General features: G+C 35.1%; 1 protein-coding gene across 4 annotated transcripts; it reads left to right on the forward strand.

Moving 5' to 3' along the window:
* Positions 1-211: 211 nt before the first annotated feature.
* LOC121375129 (protein Jade-1-like) lies at positions 212-23,115 on the forward strand. Of its 4 annotated transcripts, none has more exons than XM_041502380.1 (17): positions 212-384; positions 5,329-5,440; positions 6,980-7,060; positions 7,712-7,797; positions 8,789-8,946; positions 9,772-9,816; positions 11,203-11,363; positions 11,760-11,818; positions 12,153-12,242; positions 12,659-12,721; positions 13,299-13,417; positions 14,794-14,899; positions 15,294-15,467; positions 16,398-16,534; positions 17,077-17,197; positions 19,940-20,065; positions 20,404-23,115. In XM_041502380.1, exons 2-17 carry the CDS (start codon positions 5,374-5,376, stop codon positions 22,573-22,575), a joined length of 3,765 nt encoding a protein of 1,254 aa, XP_041358314.1. In that variant the 5' UTR covers positions 212-384; positions 5,329-5,373; the 3' UTR covers positions 22,576-23,115. The 4 variants fall into 4 exon arrangements, with proteins under 4 accessions (XP_041358314.1, XP_041358316.1, XP_041358315.1 ...); XM_041502382.1 differs by having other exon boundaries at positions 6,980-7,057; positions 7,708-7,797; XM_041502381.1 differs by lacking the exon at positions 212-384 and adding an exon at positions 658-812.
* The last annotated feature ends 225 nt before the right edge of the window (positions 23,116-23,340 follow it).

A 23,340-nucleotide genomic window follows, 5' to 3' on the forward strand; every position in this document is an offset into this window, starting at 1 on the left:
CAGCTAGTATTGCTTGATTGAAGTTTCACTTCAGTCATGTTTTAAATAGATGGCTTTAATTTGGTATGGGAGTAAACCTCTAATAATTTCAATACTACAACAGAATTGTTATATTACCCCACCCCCGATATTTCATCCAAGTAAACCTATCAGTACCACGTGATGTTGATAATGACGTATATTGTACAGTGACGTCAATGACGTTGCTTAATCTAAACAGCCGAAGTATAAATTTAATGTGCTAGAGTTAACTCGCACCACATAACTTCGTTAGCGGAAATCTAATACTGTTTCAATTTAGTGACATACATCAGTGTAAATTAGTCTTAAGTAGGAAGTGTACAAATATATTGTAAAGATAGATGTTAAGTTCAATTTTCTAAGGTAAGTTTACATATTATTAAATTTAACAAATATTTTAAATCTTTGTTAAAAAGTATCTAAAGCATTCATTAAAAAAAAGTTGTTTAATGTGAAAATCGTTCGTAAATTTATTATTTTTAAATTGAGGGCTATTTAATAAATTAAAACATTTATTACGGATCCATTCGGAATAATATACACATTAAAAAACATTTGGCGTTTTGTTGTATTCCATTTTCAAAAGGTAGATAACTCTTTTAAGTCTCGCTTGTTCTCGCAAAAGGCCATGTGATCAAACTAAACGTGAAAAACCGCCATGATGGCGCCAAATGACCCTCGTAATATTTCAGTGTTTCTTCATTTTATGTCCCCTTGATCGCAAAAGGTATCACGGAATAAGTTATATATGACATTGAAGACTAATATTAAGCAATGGATAATATGAAATGGTAAATAGGTTTATCTACACATCCCTGATGAATACGTAATGAGGTGTTTTTATGGATCTGACATCTTCAATGCAAAATTGCAAATTTCAGTAAACCAACACATTTTAATTCCTATTCTCAGCGGACTTAGGTCACAGTCGAGGTGCTGATAATAGCTGGGTCTTAATGGACGAAATGATTTATCTGCTGTCAATCGTTGTAAGATGTCTGATCTATTACTTTATACACGGCCAGGAATGGATCATGTCTGACATGCTTATCACTACCAGAAATGATTGTTTATGTCATATGTGAAATCTGTAGACCTATTATTTTAATCATTAAAAAGCATCAATTACAGTCGAAATAGTGTGGGGTTTTTTGTTGAAAATTAGCTAAAATAAAAAAATTATTAGCAGTTTAGTGACAAGTTGAAGTGTCCATTATTTATTATGTCATGTGTTGAAAAGGAGAACCTAAGGCTACAGGTCAACTTGCCTCAAGCAGTTTAATCAACTTGCCCCCAAAATGTTGCCAACTCGCCCCAGTTTCACTTTATTATGTTCAAAATCAACTTATATTAATATATTAGATTTGACGGAACTGGAACTTCAACATATTTAATACCAGAACATTCATTGGAAGTTCAGAGACTTGTGTTTTTAGAGAGGATATTAAATTGTTTTGCTGAAATTTTTATTACAGGAAGTAACAGTATTTGATAATAAAATATTACAATTTGAACTGAGTGTGGAACACTAAGAAGCATTACGAGATGTACCAGACCGTGTCTTGTAAGGTGTGCGAGTGCAGTCGCGCTTGTACAGTGCACATAATTTCAAACTGGCGAGTGAAAAATAACGCACCTTACGCTTAACAAACAGTGCACGTAAAATAATTTTGTATATTGATTGCCACTATTTATCTAAATGTAGCTGATAGAAAAAGCTGTTTAATAATACCGGAAAAAAAAAGGTGACAAGAACTGTAGCGTCCATGCACACTTTGGTATACAAATTGGAAAACACTGGTTTAATAGACATCTTTGAAGACTTGCCAACTCGATCAAAACTCCTTTGCCTATTTAATTTATAATTAATTAGAAACGGGTAACTTTTTTAAGGTAATAAATCACAATGTCTGATAAGGCTGACTCATTTAAATACTGTACATAAGTTATGAAAAAAAATGGAATTGAATTAAATAGTGGCATCTGTAGTCAAATGAACTCGTAATGGAAATCAGCGAAGTTGGTAAAATTGTCTTGATTAGTTCATAACTGTTGGCCTATAAAGCTTACGCGAGTTCCGAAAATGGCAAACGTGTAACTTTCTACTTTCTTTAAAAAAGAAATAAAATTTAGACAGGGCTGGCCATATAAAATTTTCAATTGCCCGCCGGGCAAGTAACTCTGAAATTTCACTTGCTTAAAAAAAAAAATAACCAGTCCCAAAACATAAGCAGTTTAAATCAAAATTTAAACTATGTGTCAAACAATTTCACATCATACAAAGCACTTGTAAGCCCTGTATTACTAAATATGTTTATTTCCCTTAATTTGTGAATATTAAAAAAAAAATTGAAGGTACATTGGAATTTTGGATAAGAGTTTATGATTTATTTATTTTTTAATTTTAACCCTTTAAGTACTTTAGAATGATCATAGAAAATGTGCTACTTTGAGTTAATGATTTCACAGTGAAAAACATTAATTACATTTTGTTTGTTTGGTGGGGGTTTTCGGGGGAGGGATCATAACTGACGAGTGTACCAAAGAGATATATATATTTTTTTAAAATATGTAGAATGCAGGACATTGCATTTCAAGATATTATATTTTAAAATTTTCCAGGGGGAATATACCCTCAGAAATCCTGGCGTTTGGCACTCTCATGAGTCGCGACACAGACTCAGTCGGAGACTGCTTAGAACCCGTTACAAATTGTTGCCTACTCATTGTTCTTTAACATTTAGCCAATTAAATAATTAAATGTTAATTTGCATGTACATTTAATATGTACATTTAATTGGGAAACATGCGAAAATGTGCAAATGGACAACCTAATTTCGAATTTGATAAATAAAGCGAAACCTAACTTTACAAATAGTCTACTTATCTATTTTAGTAAGGTGCTGGATCGTAACGTTCTAAACAGCTTTTTCTTGATTCTTTAACGGTTTTGGCAATTTACTTCACGGACACCGTCATGGAATGCCATGATTTATGAATAAAGGCCTAATTTCTTAAAGTTAAATGCCTTCAAATAGGAGGGAGCTTATTGAAGGACATGGGCCTACTTCCGGTCAAATATGGTATTCGATATAATAATCATGAGAAACAAAAGTTTGGTTTCATGGTTTTACTGACACGCAACTGAAAACTGTCGTTTCCGTGAAATCCAGGGTCCACACACACATGCACTGTACATGGAAATGGATGGAGAGAGAAAGGGGGGGGGTCAGTTATAGTTTTCTTACTTGTACAACCAATTGAAGTCCGTGAACGGCCTCGTGGTCTCGGTCGAGCTTTGAAATGGACACCGCTTGCTGCAGACTACACAAGTGTACAAAAGGGATAAAGAGGCAGTTTGTGTTTGGAAATTTTGGTTGCCCTCTGGACGACTGATTTGTACATTTCACTTGTCCGAGCAAATTTTTACTTGTCTGGGGCGAGAGGACAGGTACTTTTGGCCAGCCCTGTTAGACAAAGACAATTCAAAAGTAAACAGAATAATAAAAAGAAGGAAAAGAAATGATAATATGTATATAAGAATAGGCTTAGGTCTTGTTGACAAAAAAGTAATTCTTTCAAGTCTATTATTTTTCTTTTTTTTATTCTTTAAACATAAATTAAATAAAAGCTCATTTAAATATTTACAAATATTTCAGCCAGAGGTTAATGAATGTACATCTGTTATTTATATAAGTATATATGCACATAATATAGTAACAGTAATCATTTATCATAGCCGACTATTTATTTTTTGTTTTAATATTCACTTTTAATCTGTTTTCAGTTCACAAAGTATATTTTATTTTTAACAATAAGGAAAAAATACATCTTGAAAAAAAATTCGGTGTAGTCCATGGCAAAAAAAAAAAGCTACAGAAATTGGCAATGCTGTGGAGATTGACACGGGCAGTTGCAAGGGTTGTAAATTAATAATTCTTGGTTTTCACTCGCGTTAAGATTTTGATGTGTGTAGTTTTTCACTCGCTATGATTTTTTAAAAGCCAAGGACTTTTTCCTTTATATCCTAATAATGGAACTGATATGCCTCATGGCTTTAAAACGCCCATTGTGCAGGAATAACTCTGGCACTCACCAAATTTGCCGATTACAAGCAACTGGTAAATTAAATTTTTATTTGGCAATACAATTTCATATAATAATCGTGTTTGACAAATGTTTAAGACCGTTACTAGCCCTTGGCAAAACTTATTAATGTCCTATGTATTATAGTATTACAGCTGATAATTTCCACTAGCACAGACCAAAAATTCACTGGCCAAGGCAGGACCTTTGGATTTGTTGAAGCCTGTAATTTAAGTGATATTTTGTTAGAAAATAACTCTTTGTTTCTGCAATTTTGGAAGTGTAAGTCTCACTACACAGTTGACTTCCGGGTGAGAGTTCATTCATCATGGTCCACTATAGTTTATAATTGTAACATATGTTGTGGTTCACATATTCACTTCTAGTAATTGGGGAAGAATTAAAACAATTTGTATTTTTAATGGTAAGCCTTCTGGCTGGATTTTGCCACGGTGTTATTTTGTAATATTGTGCATTGACCTTTTGGGACGTGTGTATAGTGGAAGAGACAGCCGGAGTGAATCGGTTAATGAACCACCTGTTCTGACCGGTACTACAGCCAACAGCCAGATGCGGTCATATAGCAAAAAACTGAGATGAAAATGTTCTCAATTTTGAAGTGAAAATAATTACTAAAATATAATATATGTTCGCAATGATGTATGTTGTTAGTGCCAACGAAAACCCGTTCTATTGGCAATTTTCATTTGAAGTTGGGCAATTTAACATGGATTTCAAGGGCAGATGACATCTGTGTAGTGAGACCTTAATAGATAATTTTGCAAATAGTTTGCTCACTCTGAGCTAGCCATGAATGTGCATTGATGCTAAATGATGCATATTGAGTACAGTTATATCTATTTCTTACTATACCAACTTTAGTTATGAGGCACTTTCAATCTATTCCACATCCTACCATTTTCAATTCCATTTCTGTTGAAATGTATTTTTTGGTGCGTCTGTGATCAATGATAATACAGTTCAGTTTGGTTCCAGTTGTGTCACATCATACGAAAGCAATGGTACTCTCATATGTGAATTCAACAGGACCTTCGTGTTACATCACAACCATATTTGGTGTACTCATGTCATTTTTCTTCAATGCACATGGATACACTTTCATGGCCTATAGAGCATATATATTTCTTGCTCTATTTATGATCATTTTATCTATGTTGGACAACATCATCAGTAAAATTTAATTATGATTTTAACTTACAGATTCTTGTTCAAGTGTCTGGTTCCATAGTGCACTGCTGACCAATAATGTCTCCCAATAAAACTAAGAAGGGGGCAGCTGGTGCCTGTGAACCACATGCAGGAATTGATGCTGGTAAGTTATTGACTTTTTTTTCTTGCAATCATCTACAGGGATTGAATTATTGTCGTCCCTTCCATATTTTTTTTCTAGTCAAGAACTCCTCAGGCAGGGAGATTTTTTTTATGTCGTCGCATCAGACAGACGATTATTCTATTTTTATATTCACACATTAGTCAATCATGTTTGGTCCTGAAGGTTTTGATTCAGGCAGGCAGACTTTGTTGCTTGCCAAATCGAAAATCCAACAGGAATTTCATCTACTTTCGTTACTTGATTATATTGACAGGCTGGGCCCGAAACAGCCGGTCACCAAATGCAATAAATAGCTACTTTGACCATGTTCGAAGGCTAGTCAAAAAAACTAACAAACAAAGCCCTCAAAACCGTACCTTATATATATACATGTGACAGGTTTTGTTTACCAAGTTGTCATCAGTATATCATCAGCCATCTCTTAATATTTATCTACCCATCTACTGGTTTTATTTTTTTTGAAATCAAAGTTGAACAGAATAATTTATTTTTCTCTCCAACGAATCCAGCCAATTTGTTGACACTGGTACACAAAGATTTGTTAACACTGTAGGCGTAAACCAGATGATTACCAGTCTAGTCTTGGCTGGAATTTTATTAATTATTGTCTGATTGGTTGTTTTGCAGATAAAAATATTTCATCTTACTGTATAAGCGGAAATTTTCGTGGTCTTAATCTTTCGTGGTTTGGGGTATAAAAACATTTCAAGGTTTCTTATTTTCGTTGTTTGCCAAATCTAAATTGAAAGTGATTTTATTTTTAGCAAGTCTAGTTGCGAGAATACTTGCTATTGTTGATTAAAGTTTCACTTAGGCTGCCAGTTGTTCGATACTACCGACGTGTAAAGTTAAACAATAGAACAGTCACCTGTAGCTAATTGGCCACTGTGATACCCTGTATGCTATTCGACAGACAACTGATCACAGTCTTTGATTTTGTGTAAAGCCAATTACGACGTATGTGTGAACCCTGGCTATGAAACACTGCGAAGTTGTAACGGACATGAAGATCAAAATGCGTACTTCGGCGATAAAACCAATTCATGCAAGGTGGATTATGAAAGTTATGGCAGAATTAAAAATACGCCAGGAAATGTTGAAATCTGCATTCATCCACCCCAGAATCTCTGATGCAGTTCGGGCGGACATTGACAAAAAACAATATACGAAATGTAAAAATATTTCATTATATTCTACAAACAGTGAGATTCATGCAATAACTTAAAAAAAATTCTAACTTGTTGTTTTGACTATACTATTCTCTTGTCGTATCCGGTGGACTGCGCATGACAGGAAATAAAATGTTCCGGCAAATTGTCAGTGTGTTATGGTTTTCACAATAAATATTTTAGTTAGAATTTGTTGATTTTTTCAAATATTGTCAAGGATTTATATTTTCGATGCTGACTACTTACCTCGAAACCCACGAAGATAAAAATCCTCGAAAATTTCCGGTTATACAGTATTTGATATCTAGCTTATGAAATTATTAATTTACTCTGTATGCTGCTGTTGTAGATACACCAATGCCAAGTAGATCCAAGAAACGGCGAGTCAGTACTGATGATGATGACGATGATGTTGGGCCATCCAAAAAAGGTATTGTTGGTACTGCTGGGAATTATGGGAAATAATGTTAGATTAATGATCAGTTTGCAGCAATCGATGAGTTCTCCGTTAACATTATATTGAATTCAGGCTCTAAAATAACAATTTGTCACCCATCGAAATTAAAAAAACAAAATTGCAGTTGGTGAAAGAACCAACCGACGGCAATTTTATAAATCTGCCTATGGACTATGACTTTTGCAGCAAATAAACATGAGTGAAAGGTTATTTTGCTGTATGAAGACCTATTTTAAATGTTCAAATGTTAAATACTGGCTGATAACGTGCATCAAACCCCTTGCTTATAAAACTAGTAGTCTTAGATTCGAGACTAATAAGAGTCTGAGACAGTAACATCATGGCAACACCATACAAATTGCATGCATGTAACATCATTTGAGATTGATTCTGTGTTATAAGCACGGGCTCAGATATGTTCATTTTGTGGTTGTTGAGGAGTTTTACCCACAGCAATAATTTTTATCCGTTGACACAAAAGTGCCATTAGTGATGCTCCCGATCCATGGCAAATTATATATCAATGATGTTTTATTTATTTATTATTTTTGTTTAATGTGGATTCTCTTAAGTAGTAGTTTTGTGTTAAAAAGTGTTTTTCTTTGTCTTTTTTTTTTTTTAAAGTCATCACACCTGCATGTACCAGTAAGTTGGGATTCAATGGTCTACGCAGTCCTGGCTCGATCCAGAGTCACAACAAACCTGCAGAAGTAAGAATAAATACATGTACAATGTATCACTGTATATTAGCAGTTATCACATGCTTTGGGCTTTCAATACTAGCTATTAATTATTATATGTATTTTTGACATGGACATAAATGGAAAAATTCTTGGCCACTGATTTTGTAATGGTAATGAGACTGTTAATAATATTGCACTACAGTGCCACAATTTGTGATAGAAAATGTATGAACCATTACTCTGATAATACAAAACAAAATAACGTATTACAACTCAATTTAGGGCACACTTGTACAAATTAAAACAAATTAAAGTCTGTTATTGGTAAATGTGAAACGATAAAAGGTCGGAACTACATTGTTAAAAACTATGATAAATTGCTCTCCTAACTTTAATTATTACCATTAGATTTTGTCCAGGCACATATGGTGAAAACCCCCCATTACATTGACAGATTCCACACACTATATTGTAACTATGTCAACTGTAATGACTTCGTTGAGATTTCCTACAATAAAAAACACAATTTGTTGTCATCTGCCATTTTAAAAATATTATGGAATGCTTTTCAAGAAGCCTCCAAAGTATGTGACATAATTAATTTGACGTCATGATGATTTGCCTAGGCAACTTTCCTGACGTTATTAGATCATGCACATCTTTCCACCCTTCTTAAAGAGTATTCCATAAAAAGCAAAATGGCAGCCGGAAAAAGAGTTGTATGCTTTTTGTCCTAGAAAGTCGCATTGAAGTAAATGTAGTTGACATGGATGTAATCTAGTTTGTGAAATTTGTTTCATTGTAATGTTTTTTTTTCACCATTTGTATCTGGACAAAATGTGGGGGAAATCTAACAGTAATTAAAGGTAGGAGAGTAATAAATCATAGTTGTTAACTTTGTGGTTCAGACTTTAAAATATCACAGTTGATGTGATACTGTTATCAAATTGACATGTTCTCCATTACAAATTGTTTGATGTTTTGATTGGAATTAAAGAATGTTTCCTTCCTTATCCAGCTATTTCGCAAGGATCTGATAAGTGCCATGAAGCTGGCTGACTCTGAAACGCTGCCGCAGGACAGTTACATCCTCATCTCGGACCCGTGGAAACAAGAGTGGGAGAAGGGAGTACAAGTCCCTGTGAATCAGTCGGAAATACCCAATGTTGTCATCAAGTGAGTGGTTCTTCCTGTATTACTGGGATCTTGTTTACGATAGTTCAGACACACAAAAAAGCCTTAGTAAATCCAGGCCTTCGGATTTCTCAGAAACAATTTTTTCCGGTACCGTGTTGGTAAAATCACAGAACTGAAATTTTGTTTCCCATGATTATTACAGTGAGTACTACTATTCAACAGCACCTAAAAACAGTTTCCAATCTGTTCCCATGATCACAAGGCATGGAACCAAAAAAGGTGTTTCCCATGAAATTTGAAATCATATGGCCTGAAATCTTTAAGGGATGCACAGTCTGTCTAGGACCGATCTGTGTCGGTGGGCCCCATCGGTCTATTTTGTGTTCCAGCTAGTGCTTGACTGGTGCATCAATGGCTATGGTATGTGCTATCCTGACTGTGGGATGGTGCATACAAAATATTCCTTGCTGCTAATGGGGAAAATGTAGTGGGTTTCCTCTCTTAAGACGATAAGTAAAAAAAGTGCCAAATGTTTGACATTCAATAGCCCATGATTAATAAATCAGTGTGCTCTAGTGGGGTTGTTAAACAAAACAAAACAAACTTAACTTTAGTAAATCTTTAAAATACAAGCTATGTGTATGGGCAGAACTGTTAAAGCCTATAGAGTTAGGTGGCAAAGTTGACATTTTATTTTACTTACGCATTCATTTAATATTTTATTTTACTTGTGAATTCATTAAAAATAAAGCAAAAACATTCTAGATAATAGAAACAAGTGTCTCTTAAATTGAGTTTCATTATTGCCACACGGTTAATTTTCAAGGTGAATTCTAAATATATGTGCTTGATAATATTTTTCAGAAAACAACTTGATAAGCCTACTTATGGTGATTTCAAGCTCAAAAAGTAAGTATATGTACTATTATTTGCATATGTATATACACTTTTAAAAATAATATGATGCAGGGCGCAATACTGCGAGTGAAATTCTGTTATGGCGATTTAAGTTTGCAAAACACTAGCCTTTTGGCGAGTAGATTATTTTTTCAGAATGAAGCTGTCACTGGAACATTTATTTCACTAATCAGTCAGACGACACATATACTAATAATCGAAACTGTATACATACACTACCGCATTTTGCCCTGTTTGCGGATATCACACTCGGAGCTCTCCGGCCGACTTGACGATCGAGGTGTTCGGAAAGCCTCGTGACACATCGGGGTTTTCCAATTGCTTCGCAGCCAATTTGTTTGCACCTAAAGTTAAGCTAAATGTTACATGGCGGGAATATGCTAAATAAATTTTTAAAAAACGTTCGAGAAAGTTGTTGGTAACGATAGCATATCGTGAACAAAAATAAATAAATAAATAGAATACGTCCTAGTTTCGGTAACTGTAGCCGTCGGTATACTTGTCGGAATCGCGTAACCCAATTAAAAAACGGTTTACAAAGGAAAGTAAAACAAAATAGGATGAGGTTGGTGTTTAAAGTTCTTTAATTATGTTATTATAATTATCCATACTAATACATGTATTTCATATGTTGCCTGGCGAGTAACAATCTCTAGTTGGCTAGTATTTTTTTTCATTCACTAGCCAGTTGACGAGTAAATATAAAGTGCTGCTTTGCACCCTGTGATGATAGATTATTGCACGAGTTTAAAAAAAAAATTAATGCAGGATTTAAATGTGATAATTTATTATCCACAAACTAATTTATATTAAACATTTAGTATGATGGTATTCGCTATACATTGATGTTGATGACATTCAATAAGGTCCGTTACAAAGACCCTACATTTCACATAAAATAAAGAGTTCCCATTTATAAAAAGAAATCAATGAAATGATGCCATTTTCACAAACGACAACTTACATAAGCTTGAAATGATGACAAAAGTGTGCCATGACAGCATTCAATTGTTATGTCCCGTGCCATAAACATAGCATAGGAAAATAAAATATTTAAGTGTTTATTATTGTGCCATGACAGTATTAAAAGTGTTATGTCATAAACATAGCATAGGAAAATATAAAATATTTAAATGTTTATTGTTGGTCATTTGGGGAATAAAATTATATTGACGTATGTTGTACACTCAAACACCAAACATTCTTTGTTGTCATTGAAGTGACATGTAGAAAAAGGATGTGACTTTGTTTTATTCACCCATATATGGATATATTTTTTAATTTTGTAAAATTAATCCAAATTTCTATTCACTATTTATGCAGAAAAAATCTTTGTCATTTGAATAAGATTTTTATTTTTCTTCTCACTTATTTCAGCCCCAAAAAGATGCTCCATGCTTTTCAAGATGAAGTATATCGCCAGGGTATTCACGAGTTGACGGGAATGCACCAGCTGGCGGAACAAGTTGTTCGATACGATCTAGATGATTTGGATGTTTGCTGGTTACAGCGGGCAAATGAGGATCGCGAGGAGATAGGTAATTGCAGATTAGATTCATTTCACATAAAATTATGAACTTCAAAACATAACATGAGATATAAATTCTTTGTCTCAAAGCAAAAAAAAAAGAGAAAAAAAGTTGGGAATTTGTACATAAAATTGAGGCAAAAGGAAAGGCATTATGGATGTATTTATGTCTGGGAATGTGATGTTGATTATCAATTTAGAAACATGGGTGGTATTATTCTGGTTACAAAATCTCTCGCGCCCCCCCCCCCCCCCCCCCCCAAAAAAACAAAAAACCCCAAACCTACTGCTTATGGAATATTGCTAGCTTGAACACTGACTGTATGTATATCTGTGTCCAAATTGGGTCTCAGTTATTGTATGTCAACTATAAATTAAAGTTAAATTCAACAAATGTATTTTTCAGGTCAGACCCTGATTCATGAGTGGATCTTGGAGAGGATCATTGAGGCTTTTGAGAATCAGGTAAGCCACACTTTATAATGACAGAACATGTGATTTATAGTAAAGATAGTAATCTTAAATTTTAAGCTGAAGTAAAGATCAACATTTTCATATATTTCATGCTTAATTATTTTGTTGAAAGTTAGTTGAAGTGTTAATAGGTTTAATCTGCTTTTGTAAAATGTGTTTTTTGATAAGATAAACAAATCATATTCAAAATCATAATAATAGAAATATGTTATTGTGAATCATATTTTCTAAGTTTCTGGTGCTTGATTTTAATGGTCTTTGTTATATTTTGGCTTTTTACAACTCAATTGTTGATTTTAATATTTGTTTACCTTTGATGTTTTAGTGTCATGAAAGTATGCACAACATGATAAAAACAGAGGAAGGTCTTGGTATTGAATACGATGAGAATATTGTGTGTGAAGTATGCAAATCAGTAAGTATTTAAGTATCATTTTAAAAACTTGTCTATAGAATACTTGAATTCAATAGACAAATATGTTGTGCATCTTTTGTTTGTTTGCTATTTTTGTTTTTATTACACTTAATTTGGACACAGATAACTGTTAGAAATAATTGATCATGTCCATGAGATAGCTTTTGTTTGAAAATGTACTATTTTATTATTTTACCTTTTTTATTATTATTAAACCTCTTGTGATGCTTTTTTTTTTTTTTCTTACTTTTTTTCTGTTTTTGAAGTATAATAAATATATAATAATTGCATTTGAAGATGTTCCACATCAAAGTATAGGAATGGAATTGAAAAGACCACAACACTCTCCATAACATTGCTGCTTGTGATATGTCGGTTTGGCTGATTTTTTAATTATTATTTTTCTGTAATTTTAGCCTGACAGTGAAGACTCAAATGAAATGGTGTTCTGTGATGGCTGTGATATTTGCGTACATCAGGTAAGAACACTGTAAAGATTTGATTATATTCTTCAGCATTTCACAAATGTTATTGACTGTATAAACATATTAGGTTGATTTATTTATTAATCCCCTACTGGTCCAACCGAAGGGGACTATAGGTTTCATCTACGTCCTTTCTGTCTGCCCGTTCATCTGTCCCACTATATTTTTTTGGATGTATTTTTCCACAATGCCTTGAAATATTCAAATTTTGTGTATACCTTTATCATATGCTATTACAGATAACATTCATGATGATTTACCCATTTTTCACAGAGTTATGGCTCTTGAACTTAGAAGATGCAGAAATTTGTTTTCCAGACTTTATTCCGCCCATGCGTCAAGATACTGAGCTGAAATTTTGTGTATGGCTTTACAATGTATTAATACAGATCACGGTTGACTTTCATGATGATTTACCCAGTTTAACAGTTATGGCCCTTGAACTTAGGGTATACAAAAATTAGTTGAGCCTACTAGGAGACATGTATTTCTTTATCAGTACCCTCTGGATGTCTGTTTGAAAGCTTATTACTGAATTTCTAAAATAAATGTTTGATTTGTTACCTTGTAGGCTTGTTATGGGATTCAGAGTATTCCAGAAGGCAACTGGTTGTGTCGGACATGTGCTCTGGGTTTCAAACCTCGCTGTATTCTCTGTCCAAAAAGTGGAGGTGCCATGAAAAGCACAAAGTTAGTAGCTTGTTTTTTAAACTTGATGACAAACACTTGTTGGGTTACTTTACCATTTCCTTAACTTGTAGTTTCATGTTTAAGACCCATTTCAAAATCGTACGGATTATATACGAGTACAGTTACAAGGTTTTATTGCATGAATGCATTGTTTATATATATCCAGTAGACGATGATGAATAAATCAATGTGCTGTAGTGATGTCATTAAACAAGCATTGTTATATAAAATTGGGAATATTAAATAAATATTTTCTAGCAGTTGCTAAATGGAATAGTTCAATAACTGAAATACACTTGAATTTTTGTAGAAGCTGAATGTGGCTTTTAAGTCGCTTGTTCACTTTACCTTTAACTTTGAAACTTAAATCCATTTCAAAAATTGAAAGCAGATTTTTACGGGAATTTTTTTTTAATGACTTCAAACATGTAGCTTACTGATAAAAGTATTTTGAGGTCCCAAAATGAAACATTCTATCATGATGAGATAATGAAACTAAAGCAGTGCTGAACTAAGTGTTTTGAAGTACCACAGATCTACTGAACAATACTGAAGTACTATTTGTCTGGATACAGAAATTTGAATGTACAGGGCTCGTGCTAACCAATTTTGCCAGTCACAGATTTTAAAAACAATTGGCAAAGTTTATTTTAATTCCTGAATAAATTTCAGGTTATAATTGTCATTTTATTAGAAAATACCTTTTTGTTTAAAGTGATGTTTTGCTGAAATGTTCTGATCACCCAAAGCTAGCCCTGACTGTCTCTAGTATAAATAAGCCTTGTTGTTATACAGTAAAACCCCAACTAATGACCACCCCGGTACTACGACCACCCCACTATAAAGACCAATATTTTTAAGACAGGAATATTTCCATATTATTTTATAGTAAAACTACCCTGGTATTAAGAAATTCGACGATTAGCTGAAATCGGTCAAGTGAGATAGAATTCACGTTTGTATTACCTTTGGGGCAGTGGACATCCTAAAACGTTGGGAGGTTGTCATTTGTCTAGACAGTTGTTAATCTGTATTGTGCAATTAATTAAGAAAATGAATGGATCCAAGCTCACAAATAACCAAAGCAGGTTTCACACTTTATTATTCTTGCATTTCAATGTAAATGTTAGTACACCGTCGTCGACAAGTAATTTTATTAGTATACACATTACTGACAGCAACTGAAAAGGAGGGCGAGATGTAAAATTCAAAATCAGTATTTAACAGTCATCATTTTGAATGATAATGGTAATTCGGTATTGGGACCACCCCACTATTAAGACCACTTTTAATAAGTCCAGCCGATGGTCGCAGTAATGGGGTTTCACTGTATACTGAAGTGAATTAATGGCTGCATGTTTGTGTTTTCTCTTCAGGAGTGGAACCAAGTGGGCCCATGTGAGTTGTGCTCTTTGGATACCAGAAGTGAGCATTGGGTGTGCAGAGAAAATGGAGCCTATAACAAAAATATCAATGATTCCTGTATGTACTGTACTTTGTTTTTGTAAATATTACACTGAAATAATGCTATGATTTTATTAATTTAAAAAAAAACCCCAAAACATTTTAACATAAAATAATTTTCATAAAGTGCTTATATTACCCCAATTAGTAACACATCCCTGTATATATCACACAGATTGTTTCCAAGCACTTCTTTAATTTATAATCACTTTACAAGTTACTCTAAGATGCATTAAACATTTTGTAATTACATCAGTTTCATTATTTTCATTTATAACGTTGTTGTAAGGATTTCTTTCCGAGTATTCTTTTAGTTGGATTTTGTGATTTCATTTCAATTTTTTTTTTTTGAAAATCATTTCTTTGTCATTCATTTACAAATTTTTTTTTTATCTCCCCACACCCCCACCAGGCTAGTCGATGGGCACTGATCTGCTGTTTGTGCAAGGAGAGATACGGAGCGTGCATTCAGTGCTCTGTGAAGACCTGCAAGACGTCATTTCACGTGACCTGCGGCTTCCAGAACAACCTCAGCATGAAGACCATACTCGATGACTCGGAGGAGCCCGATGGGGTTAAGCTAAAAGTTAGTTAAACATTTTGAGAAAAATTAAATAAAAATGCGTTTTTATGAAATACATTCAAAACTTGTTTTAAGCAGTCACATATGGGAGTAGTCAAAAGCTACCGCTTAAAGACATGTGGCCACTGAATACAGACTGCCATTACAGTCTTTAAAATGTTGTTTTTGTTTCTCTCGTTTTTTTTACTAATTATGATACAGTAACACACCACTATTAATTACTCCATGCAGTTCAATACAATGTCTATGTATATATTCTGTAAAATATACAACACTATTGACCGATTCATATGACTATTAATATTAGAGAGTGCTCTCAACTGAACAAAATGGACAGTTGTGGCCAGCTGTCCAGTATTTATGTCCATTATTCCCGATAACAATGGTTTTCTGACCAAATTTAAAAACAAAAATGAACTACGATTCATATCCCAATATTTGGTGATTTTACTTGTTGGTAAAACGATCAAATTTATTATCAAATTAGCTGTCAAAACCAGCTATCAATCCCTGAAAATTACCGCAATGTGCCGCCATTTTTGTCGAGCGAAAAACCACTTTTTGAACTCGTAATTCCAAAGTATTTTACATTGAAAAAGACACCATCTTGTCAAATGATCTGTTTTCTGTATTACATTTTGGTTTCCGGCGAGTGCAGTCTGCAAAACAGTGGGAAATATAAATTGGAAAATTCACTGTATACAGTGTACACTGTCAACTGGCATGACGTCGGGCGAGATATCTCGCCTGCAGTAGTCAGAAGTTTACGGATGAAAGGATCAAACACTACATTTGGTTTAATCTGTTAGTTATTACACATTATTATGGTTGATTAAAAGTGCATATTATGCTATTAAGTGTAAGCTGTAAAGTTTGCACGCATTTATATAACTTGGGGTACATAAGGTGCACAAATGTGGCTTCTACTTGCAGGCATTCTGCCCCAAGCATACTAGGAAACAGGACAATTCACAGTCCGATTCGGACAGCGATTCACCCAGAAAGGAAGGTCTGGGAACACCACGCAAAGATATGACTAAAGAAGAGTTAGCCAATCTACGAGCGAAAAAGCAAGTTATTTCTGTTACAATTTAAAAAGCCATGTCACTTTTTCAAAAGCGACATATTTCATTGTTGTGTTTTGATTTTAACTTTAGCATTAGTTGGATAGCTAATAGTTTATGAAAAATTACCTATCTCTTACAGTCTTTTTCTCCAAGGTAGATCTGTAGTATTTTATTTTGTAAGAAATGGAGAATAATCCACAAGTACCAGTTGTGTACAAGGTGTATAAGTTAATGACGTCATAGACATAAATGACACACTAAAATTATGTCATCTGTTTATGGTTACTTGGGTCATGACCTTGGAACAGCCAATCACAAAGCTCATAAGTGATCTACAACATATGTTGAAAACAGTATTGATGTACATCAGGTCATTCCTTACATACAGTTGTATAAAAAAATATTTCTTCATATATATTTTGAGCTATGTACGAGGATAAAATTGATGCTAGTTTTGGCATTGGACTTTACTTGAATATACTAAAACATACTGTACTGTCTGACAGAATAATAATAATAATAATAAAAATCCCTGTTTACTTCAGGATAAAAGAACTGGAGGCTGAATTCTATACAATAGTGGATGTTGCGAAGGTGTCTGAGGCGCTGGGTGTTGAAGAAGAGGTGGTGGAACTTGTTCTCTTCTACTGGAAGCTGAAACGGAAGGTTTGTTTCAGGCACTTCATTACCTTACAACTGATAACGAGAAAGAACATGGCTGTACATTTTAAAATAAATATTCCTATCAAGAATATGCATGCAAAACAAAATACAAAAAGTGAGGTGGAAAAGTTAGGTGAACAAATTAATACCATGGCATCAGTCTCAGATAGGTGGCAGGATTTGGCTCAGTTGGTTGAGTGCTCACTTGAGGTACTGCATTGGATCCATTCCAATGATTGGGTTTTTTCTCGTTCCAAACAGTGCACCACAATTGGTCAAAGACCGTGGTATGTGCTTTCCTGTCTGTGGGAATGTTTAATGACACCACTAGAGCACATTGATTTATTAATCATCGGCTATTGGATGTCAAACGTTTAGTAATTTTGATATGTAGTAAAAAAAATTCAATTAGTAGCAAGCATCTTTTATATGCACCATCCCACAGACAGGGTAGCACATACCACATCCTTTGATATACCAGTCATGGTGCACTGGCTGGAACGAAAAATATTCCAATGGGCCCACCAACTGGGATCGACCGCACATCAAGCGAGTGCTTTACCAGTGGGCTATGTCTGTGGGAAAGTGCATATAAAAGATCCCTTGCTGCATTAGGAAAAATGTAGTGGGTTTCCTCTGATGACTGCTTATCAAAATTACCATCCCATGTTATCTTCATTGCTACTTTTATTAATCTTTAAACTTGTGCACATTAATACTTATTGTGGCAAAGCTCATTATGCAAACAGATGATGACCATAGTAATAATCCTAACTAAATCAATTCTAATTTCATCATGACCATTACATAGATTTTGCCGACATTCCAACAGTTTAATATCTTTGTTAATATGTTCTTAAATATGTAATAATCGGAACTATGAGTATTCTCCTAAGCAGCAATCAACCTGTTAGTAAAACGTTCGTGATTAAAGTGAAAAATGTTTTATTAATATTTTTTCAGACCTATCCTTCACTATCAGCTGTGTGGACTGATCTATGTATATATTGTGTTGAAGCATGACCTACTTCTGTCCAATAAATGGGGAACAGAAATCATACTTGAGGCATAAGACAAACTAAAACACAAGAGAAAACACATAATTCCTATCATTACCAATCATTAATTTATTTCATCCCTCATTGTACATAACAAAATTTTTTTAAGTTTGTAATAACAAAATAAATTATCTGTCAGTGTGCTGTCTTCTTTTTTTCTGCCTTGTTTTTTCTTTTTCTTTGTTGCTAATAACTCTGTATGACCATGGTATGTCATTTCTTATGAGTGGGAAGGTACTTACATGAAAGTGGTTACTGATAATTTAATGAAGTAACCTGTTACACAGGGGTTTTTTCTAACAGTAAACACTAAACCTACAATGACAGTGAATTGTGTCTTGACACCAAAAGATTTCATTAAACATGCAAATTCCTTTCTGGCTCAAATTAATGGTTTGTCGGTGTGTGTGTGTGTGTGTGTTATCATCATTTTTCATTTTCAGTGAACATTTTGTTTTCAAAATTTTGATTAGCAATATTTCTAGTCAATTGAAAATTGATTATCAACTACTGTTTAATATTGTAAAATTGTGTAGCAATCTCTGAAACTTGCATAGCAAATCGCAGTGCTATATTGAACAAAATGTTACCAAATGTTATCATTAATTTGTCTATAAATAATGGTGTATCATCAGATTCTTAAAAGTTTTCAATTTCTGTGGATTGGACAGTGTAGACAGATTTCTTCTTGAATGCCTTGCTGTAGCAGCTTCCATGCATGTACTTACATTTGGGTGATCTACATTAATTTACCCGAAGGTCCATTTTAACTGGGTTCTCTTCCCGTAAGATTAACATGTAATTGGGGTATAACATACAAAATTTTATATTTACTGTGCCCAACATTGGTATGTTGTGGTTACCAATGTGCAGACAGATATAACTTATGCAAATAGGACAAAAGTTTATTGAATTTGCCTACAATCAAGTTTTACATCCTATCTGTGAGAGTTATTAAAAATTGCGTTTTAATTTTAGTTATGTCAGCTTTACAATTACAGCTTTTTAGAGTCGTTGAGAAAAGTGTCGAAGGAATCAAATATAAACAAACGCCTTAGGGTGCGGGGTGGTGGGGTATATTGTACAAAATGTCAAAATATAGTGTGATAATTTATGAATAGTAGGTAGCTCCACTCAATATAGTTACATCTCTATCTGTTTCCTGTAACTTGGACTATCTGTAGTAAATGATTTTCTGTTATCCACCTTCAAAGAATCGATGCTTTTTTAGCACATATTGGTATTTTTGCAGTCTACAAATGTCAGTAATAATTCAGGCATCACGGTAGTGAATAAATCTGGCATAAATAGATATCATGTGCCATAAAAATGCAAAATCCACTTGATCTTTGAATTCTTAGAATTTAAAATCATTACATCATTGGTAATATGGTCACTGTCAAAATAGGCCACAAACACTTTTGACAAATCACTTAAAGTAAAAAAACAACCCAAATATGTTTGATTGATGTTTAGGTGAACTTCAACCAGCCTCTACTAATTCCAAAGACTGAAAAAGACTTGCTGTAAAAGGCAGTGGGAGGACAGCTTAGATATTTTAACACATTTCATTCATTCAGTGTTTTGGCATCCTCATCCTGATTACAAAATTTTAGTGCTTTACTTTTCATTTGTGGCTTTTTTAATTGTGTCTTGGTGTAAACAGCTATGTTTGATTGATCTTTAGGCTAACTTCGACAAGCCGCTGCTGATGCCAAAGACCGAGGAAGCAGACTTGTTGGAAAGGCAGCAAGAGGACAGCTTGTTGGCCCGGATGAAGATGTTCGTCCACCTTCGCCAGGATCTTGAGCGGGTCAGTATGAGGACTGCTTTATTACAAGTGTTTTTCGCCTCTACGACATTGACCATAACTTGATAAAAAGTACAATGGTTTTACGATATCGTGGAGCTTAAACAGCTTTGGAAATCTTTAGGCAGGCCATCTGTATGTTCATTAGTTAACAGCAAGCAGCAATGTTTGGTTTCTATTACTGCCACTACTGCTGCCAATTTTTCAGATTTACAGTTATTTATCCTGCAACAACCGTTTCTATTGACAGAATATGATGACAGATAAAGCAAAGTGGAAATATTTTTAAAGATCAACATTTTGTATCTTACTACATTGTCTTTTTTTATTTTTCGTGGTAGGTTCGGAACCTGTGCTATATGATCAGTCGTCGTGAAAAACTGAAGCGTCAGTACTACAAGTCCCGGGAGCATGCCTTCAAGGCAGCGGTGCACGTACTGACAAACGACAGTCTCAAGTTGACGGCCAGAGAATGTGAGAAGATTGCCGACCGCTACAACACGAACAGCTTGTATGAGGGCTACGGCCAGCAGGATCCACCCGTTCTGAAGCCCATGCGGCCGCTCAAGCTGTCCGACATCAAACGGAACTTGAGTCGGTGCAAATCCCAGTACACATCTGACTCGGAAAGCCAGCACAGCGACACGGCGTATGTTCCTGGCCGGTGCATCCGTTCCATGTCCAAGAGTAGCTGTGGGTCGAGATCTGCCAAAGACGAAATTCCCGTTCTCGAGCCGGAGGTTCCGTTGAAAACCGACTTTCAGACGGAGGACGTCGATGTCACGGGTCTGGGACCTAGTGGTGACGAGGTTCCCGAGATGGATAATCGAGTCGAGATGGGGAGGCCCAGGAGGAGAAGGCGGAGAATCGGAGATAAGAGTAGCGAATCGTCCGAGTGTGAGGTGTCCGATCAGAGTCGGACATCCGACAGTAAGATACCGACACCGGAAAGGACGGATGTGGTAGTGAAGTCTGAAGGTAGTGACAGTGGTGTGAAACATAATAAAGTCTCGACAAAATCCGCGATTCAGAAATCAACTCTGAGCTTTGAAAAGGAAGTAATTGTGAAATATCAACCCGAAAGTGCTGTGGTGAAAAGCGAACCTGAAAGTGCTAGTGAAAGTGCTCCTGCTGAAGAAATATTTGGTACACCTTCTAAAGGAACGAGTGATAATCCATATAAAGCAACGAGTGGTACTCCTAAGGGAATGAGTGGTACTCCTTGTAAGGGAATGAGTGATACTCCTTCTAAGGGAATGAGTGGTACTCCTAAGGGAGCAGATGGTATTCCTTGTGAGGAAGTAAGTGATACTCCTAAAGAAATGATCGATACTTCTAAATGTGCAAGTTCTATAGAAACTAGTTCTCCTATAGAAACTAGTTCTCCAAAAGAAACTAGTTCTCCATTAAAAAAATCGGACCGAGGAAAGCATAGGAAAAGGCGGAAACATAAAGAACTAGTTCACCGAGAGCATAGAAATTTACGCAGATCCCATAAGGATAAAAACAGAAATGAAAACCACCCAATGGAGTCAAGATCTGTTCCCAGTATTACACCTGTGGTTCGTAGTCCAAGGCACAGTATTAGCAACGTGCAAAAAGACAAGACGATAGCAAACCCTGGAACACCAAACTCTGCTTCTCCTGACAAACAGGCCAGCAAGGAACGTCGGTCGAGTCGGCAGGCCTTGCCGTCTAAAAGTGAGGGGAAAGTGAAAATTGAGCGGAGTCGGTCTGTCCAGTCGAACAGCTTGAGTTCCATGTACATTGTGGAAAATGCAATAAAACAGAGAGTACAGAATAAACTGTTGAAGTCCAGAAAGTCCCGTTTTCTAAATGGCCTGCACGACGGGTCACTGAGGAAGATAGACAGTTTCTTCCAGCTACGTAGTCAGAAAAATGGTTCACCGGTACGATCGAGCCCGTCTGGTGATCAGTCTGGACGCATTCTCAACGAGATCCCGTCCGGTATAGGAAAGAGTGCGTTTGAACAGAACAAGTTGTTTGGTGAGCAGTGTTTATCAAAAGAAAACAACGGCTTCAGTACACCCCAAAAGACTGCCAGTGGTCAGAGAACACCGCAGTCGGGCAGGCAGACAGCGGGAGACATGCTGAAAGACTTGAAAGCCATCATCTTGGAAGAAGGCATCGGGTCGCCGGAGACAAGGAGCGTGAGGCGCAGGATCGAAGCTGTGTTCGACATCGATGTCAAGAAGAACATATTCACCGAGGCGGGACTGGACGAAATGTCGTCAAAGTTCTGCGACGATGAATTCAAAAATGTCGAACTTGTCACGGACAGCCGCGGTTACCGATCTCAGTCGCCCCTCTCCTCCGAGACCGACGGGTCCACCGCGTCTCACCGGTCAAGGGAGAGCACTCCCCGGATAGTAACGAGGAGTCACTGTGTAGATACAGACGAAAACTCTTTGGACAGCGTACATTCTTTACGTAATACGACTAAGTTACACTTGCGTGACGGTTGGTTAAGAGCCTCTCACTTCAAATCATGACACATGGTTTAGCTGCAGTCACTTTTAAAACAGATTTTGTTTGCATTCAGACTAGTTTAGTCAGTTATGGTAATTAAAATACCACCTTATTTACCATATTGTTTATGGTTATGTGAAATAAACGACCTATGCCTTTTAAAGTTTTAAAACTTGTAAAAAAAAACCCCCATTTATATGTAAAACAGTTGGTACTTGCATATAATTGGAAGAATTAAATAATACCAGAATTTAGGCTTACCCAGCCTTGTTTTAGTTTACATCAAAATAAATATAACATGAGTACCTTAAAGAAATAGGTCATTTGTGTTTAAAATTTCAGATATGTATCCAAAAAAGAAAGAAAAAATCTTTAAAAAAGTAAAAATGCACATTTTGTTCTAAAAGTGCCTGCATCAAACCATTTCTGTTATATTCTCAGTATATTGAACCATTTCACATTATTTTGTATGTACACAATCATTACAGGTGATTCTTTTTAACATACAGTTCGTAGTCTAAACAAACATTCTAGTAAATGTTTTAATAAAAAATACCATTACACATTTTGGTTGGTGTTTTTGCCAGTTAATGGTAACAAACCACTGCAGTTTTGTTTTCATAATACGAGTAAATGGTAATTGGTCCTATCACAACATTATATGGTATTTGTCTAAAACTGGATTCCTTGCTTAAAATAGTAATTTATTTACATCTTGTACCATGGAATTTATTTTCAAATGTACACAGGGTCACATACTCCTTGAGAATATTGAAACCCCTTAAATT

This window comes from Gigantopelta aegis, chromosome 6 (genome assembly GCF_016097555.1).
Source record: "Gigantopelta aegis isolate Gae_Host chromosome 6, Gae_host_genome, whole genome shotgun sequence".
Classification (NCBI taxonomy): Eukaryota; Metazoa; Mollusca; class Gastropoda; order Neomphalida; family Peltospiridae; genus Gigantopelta; species Gigantopelta aegis.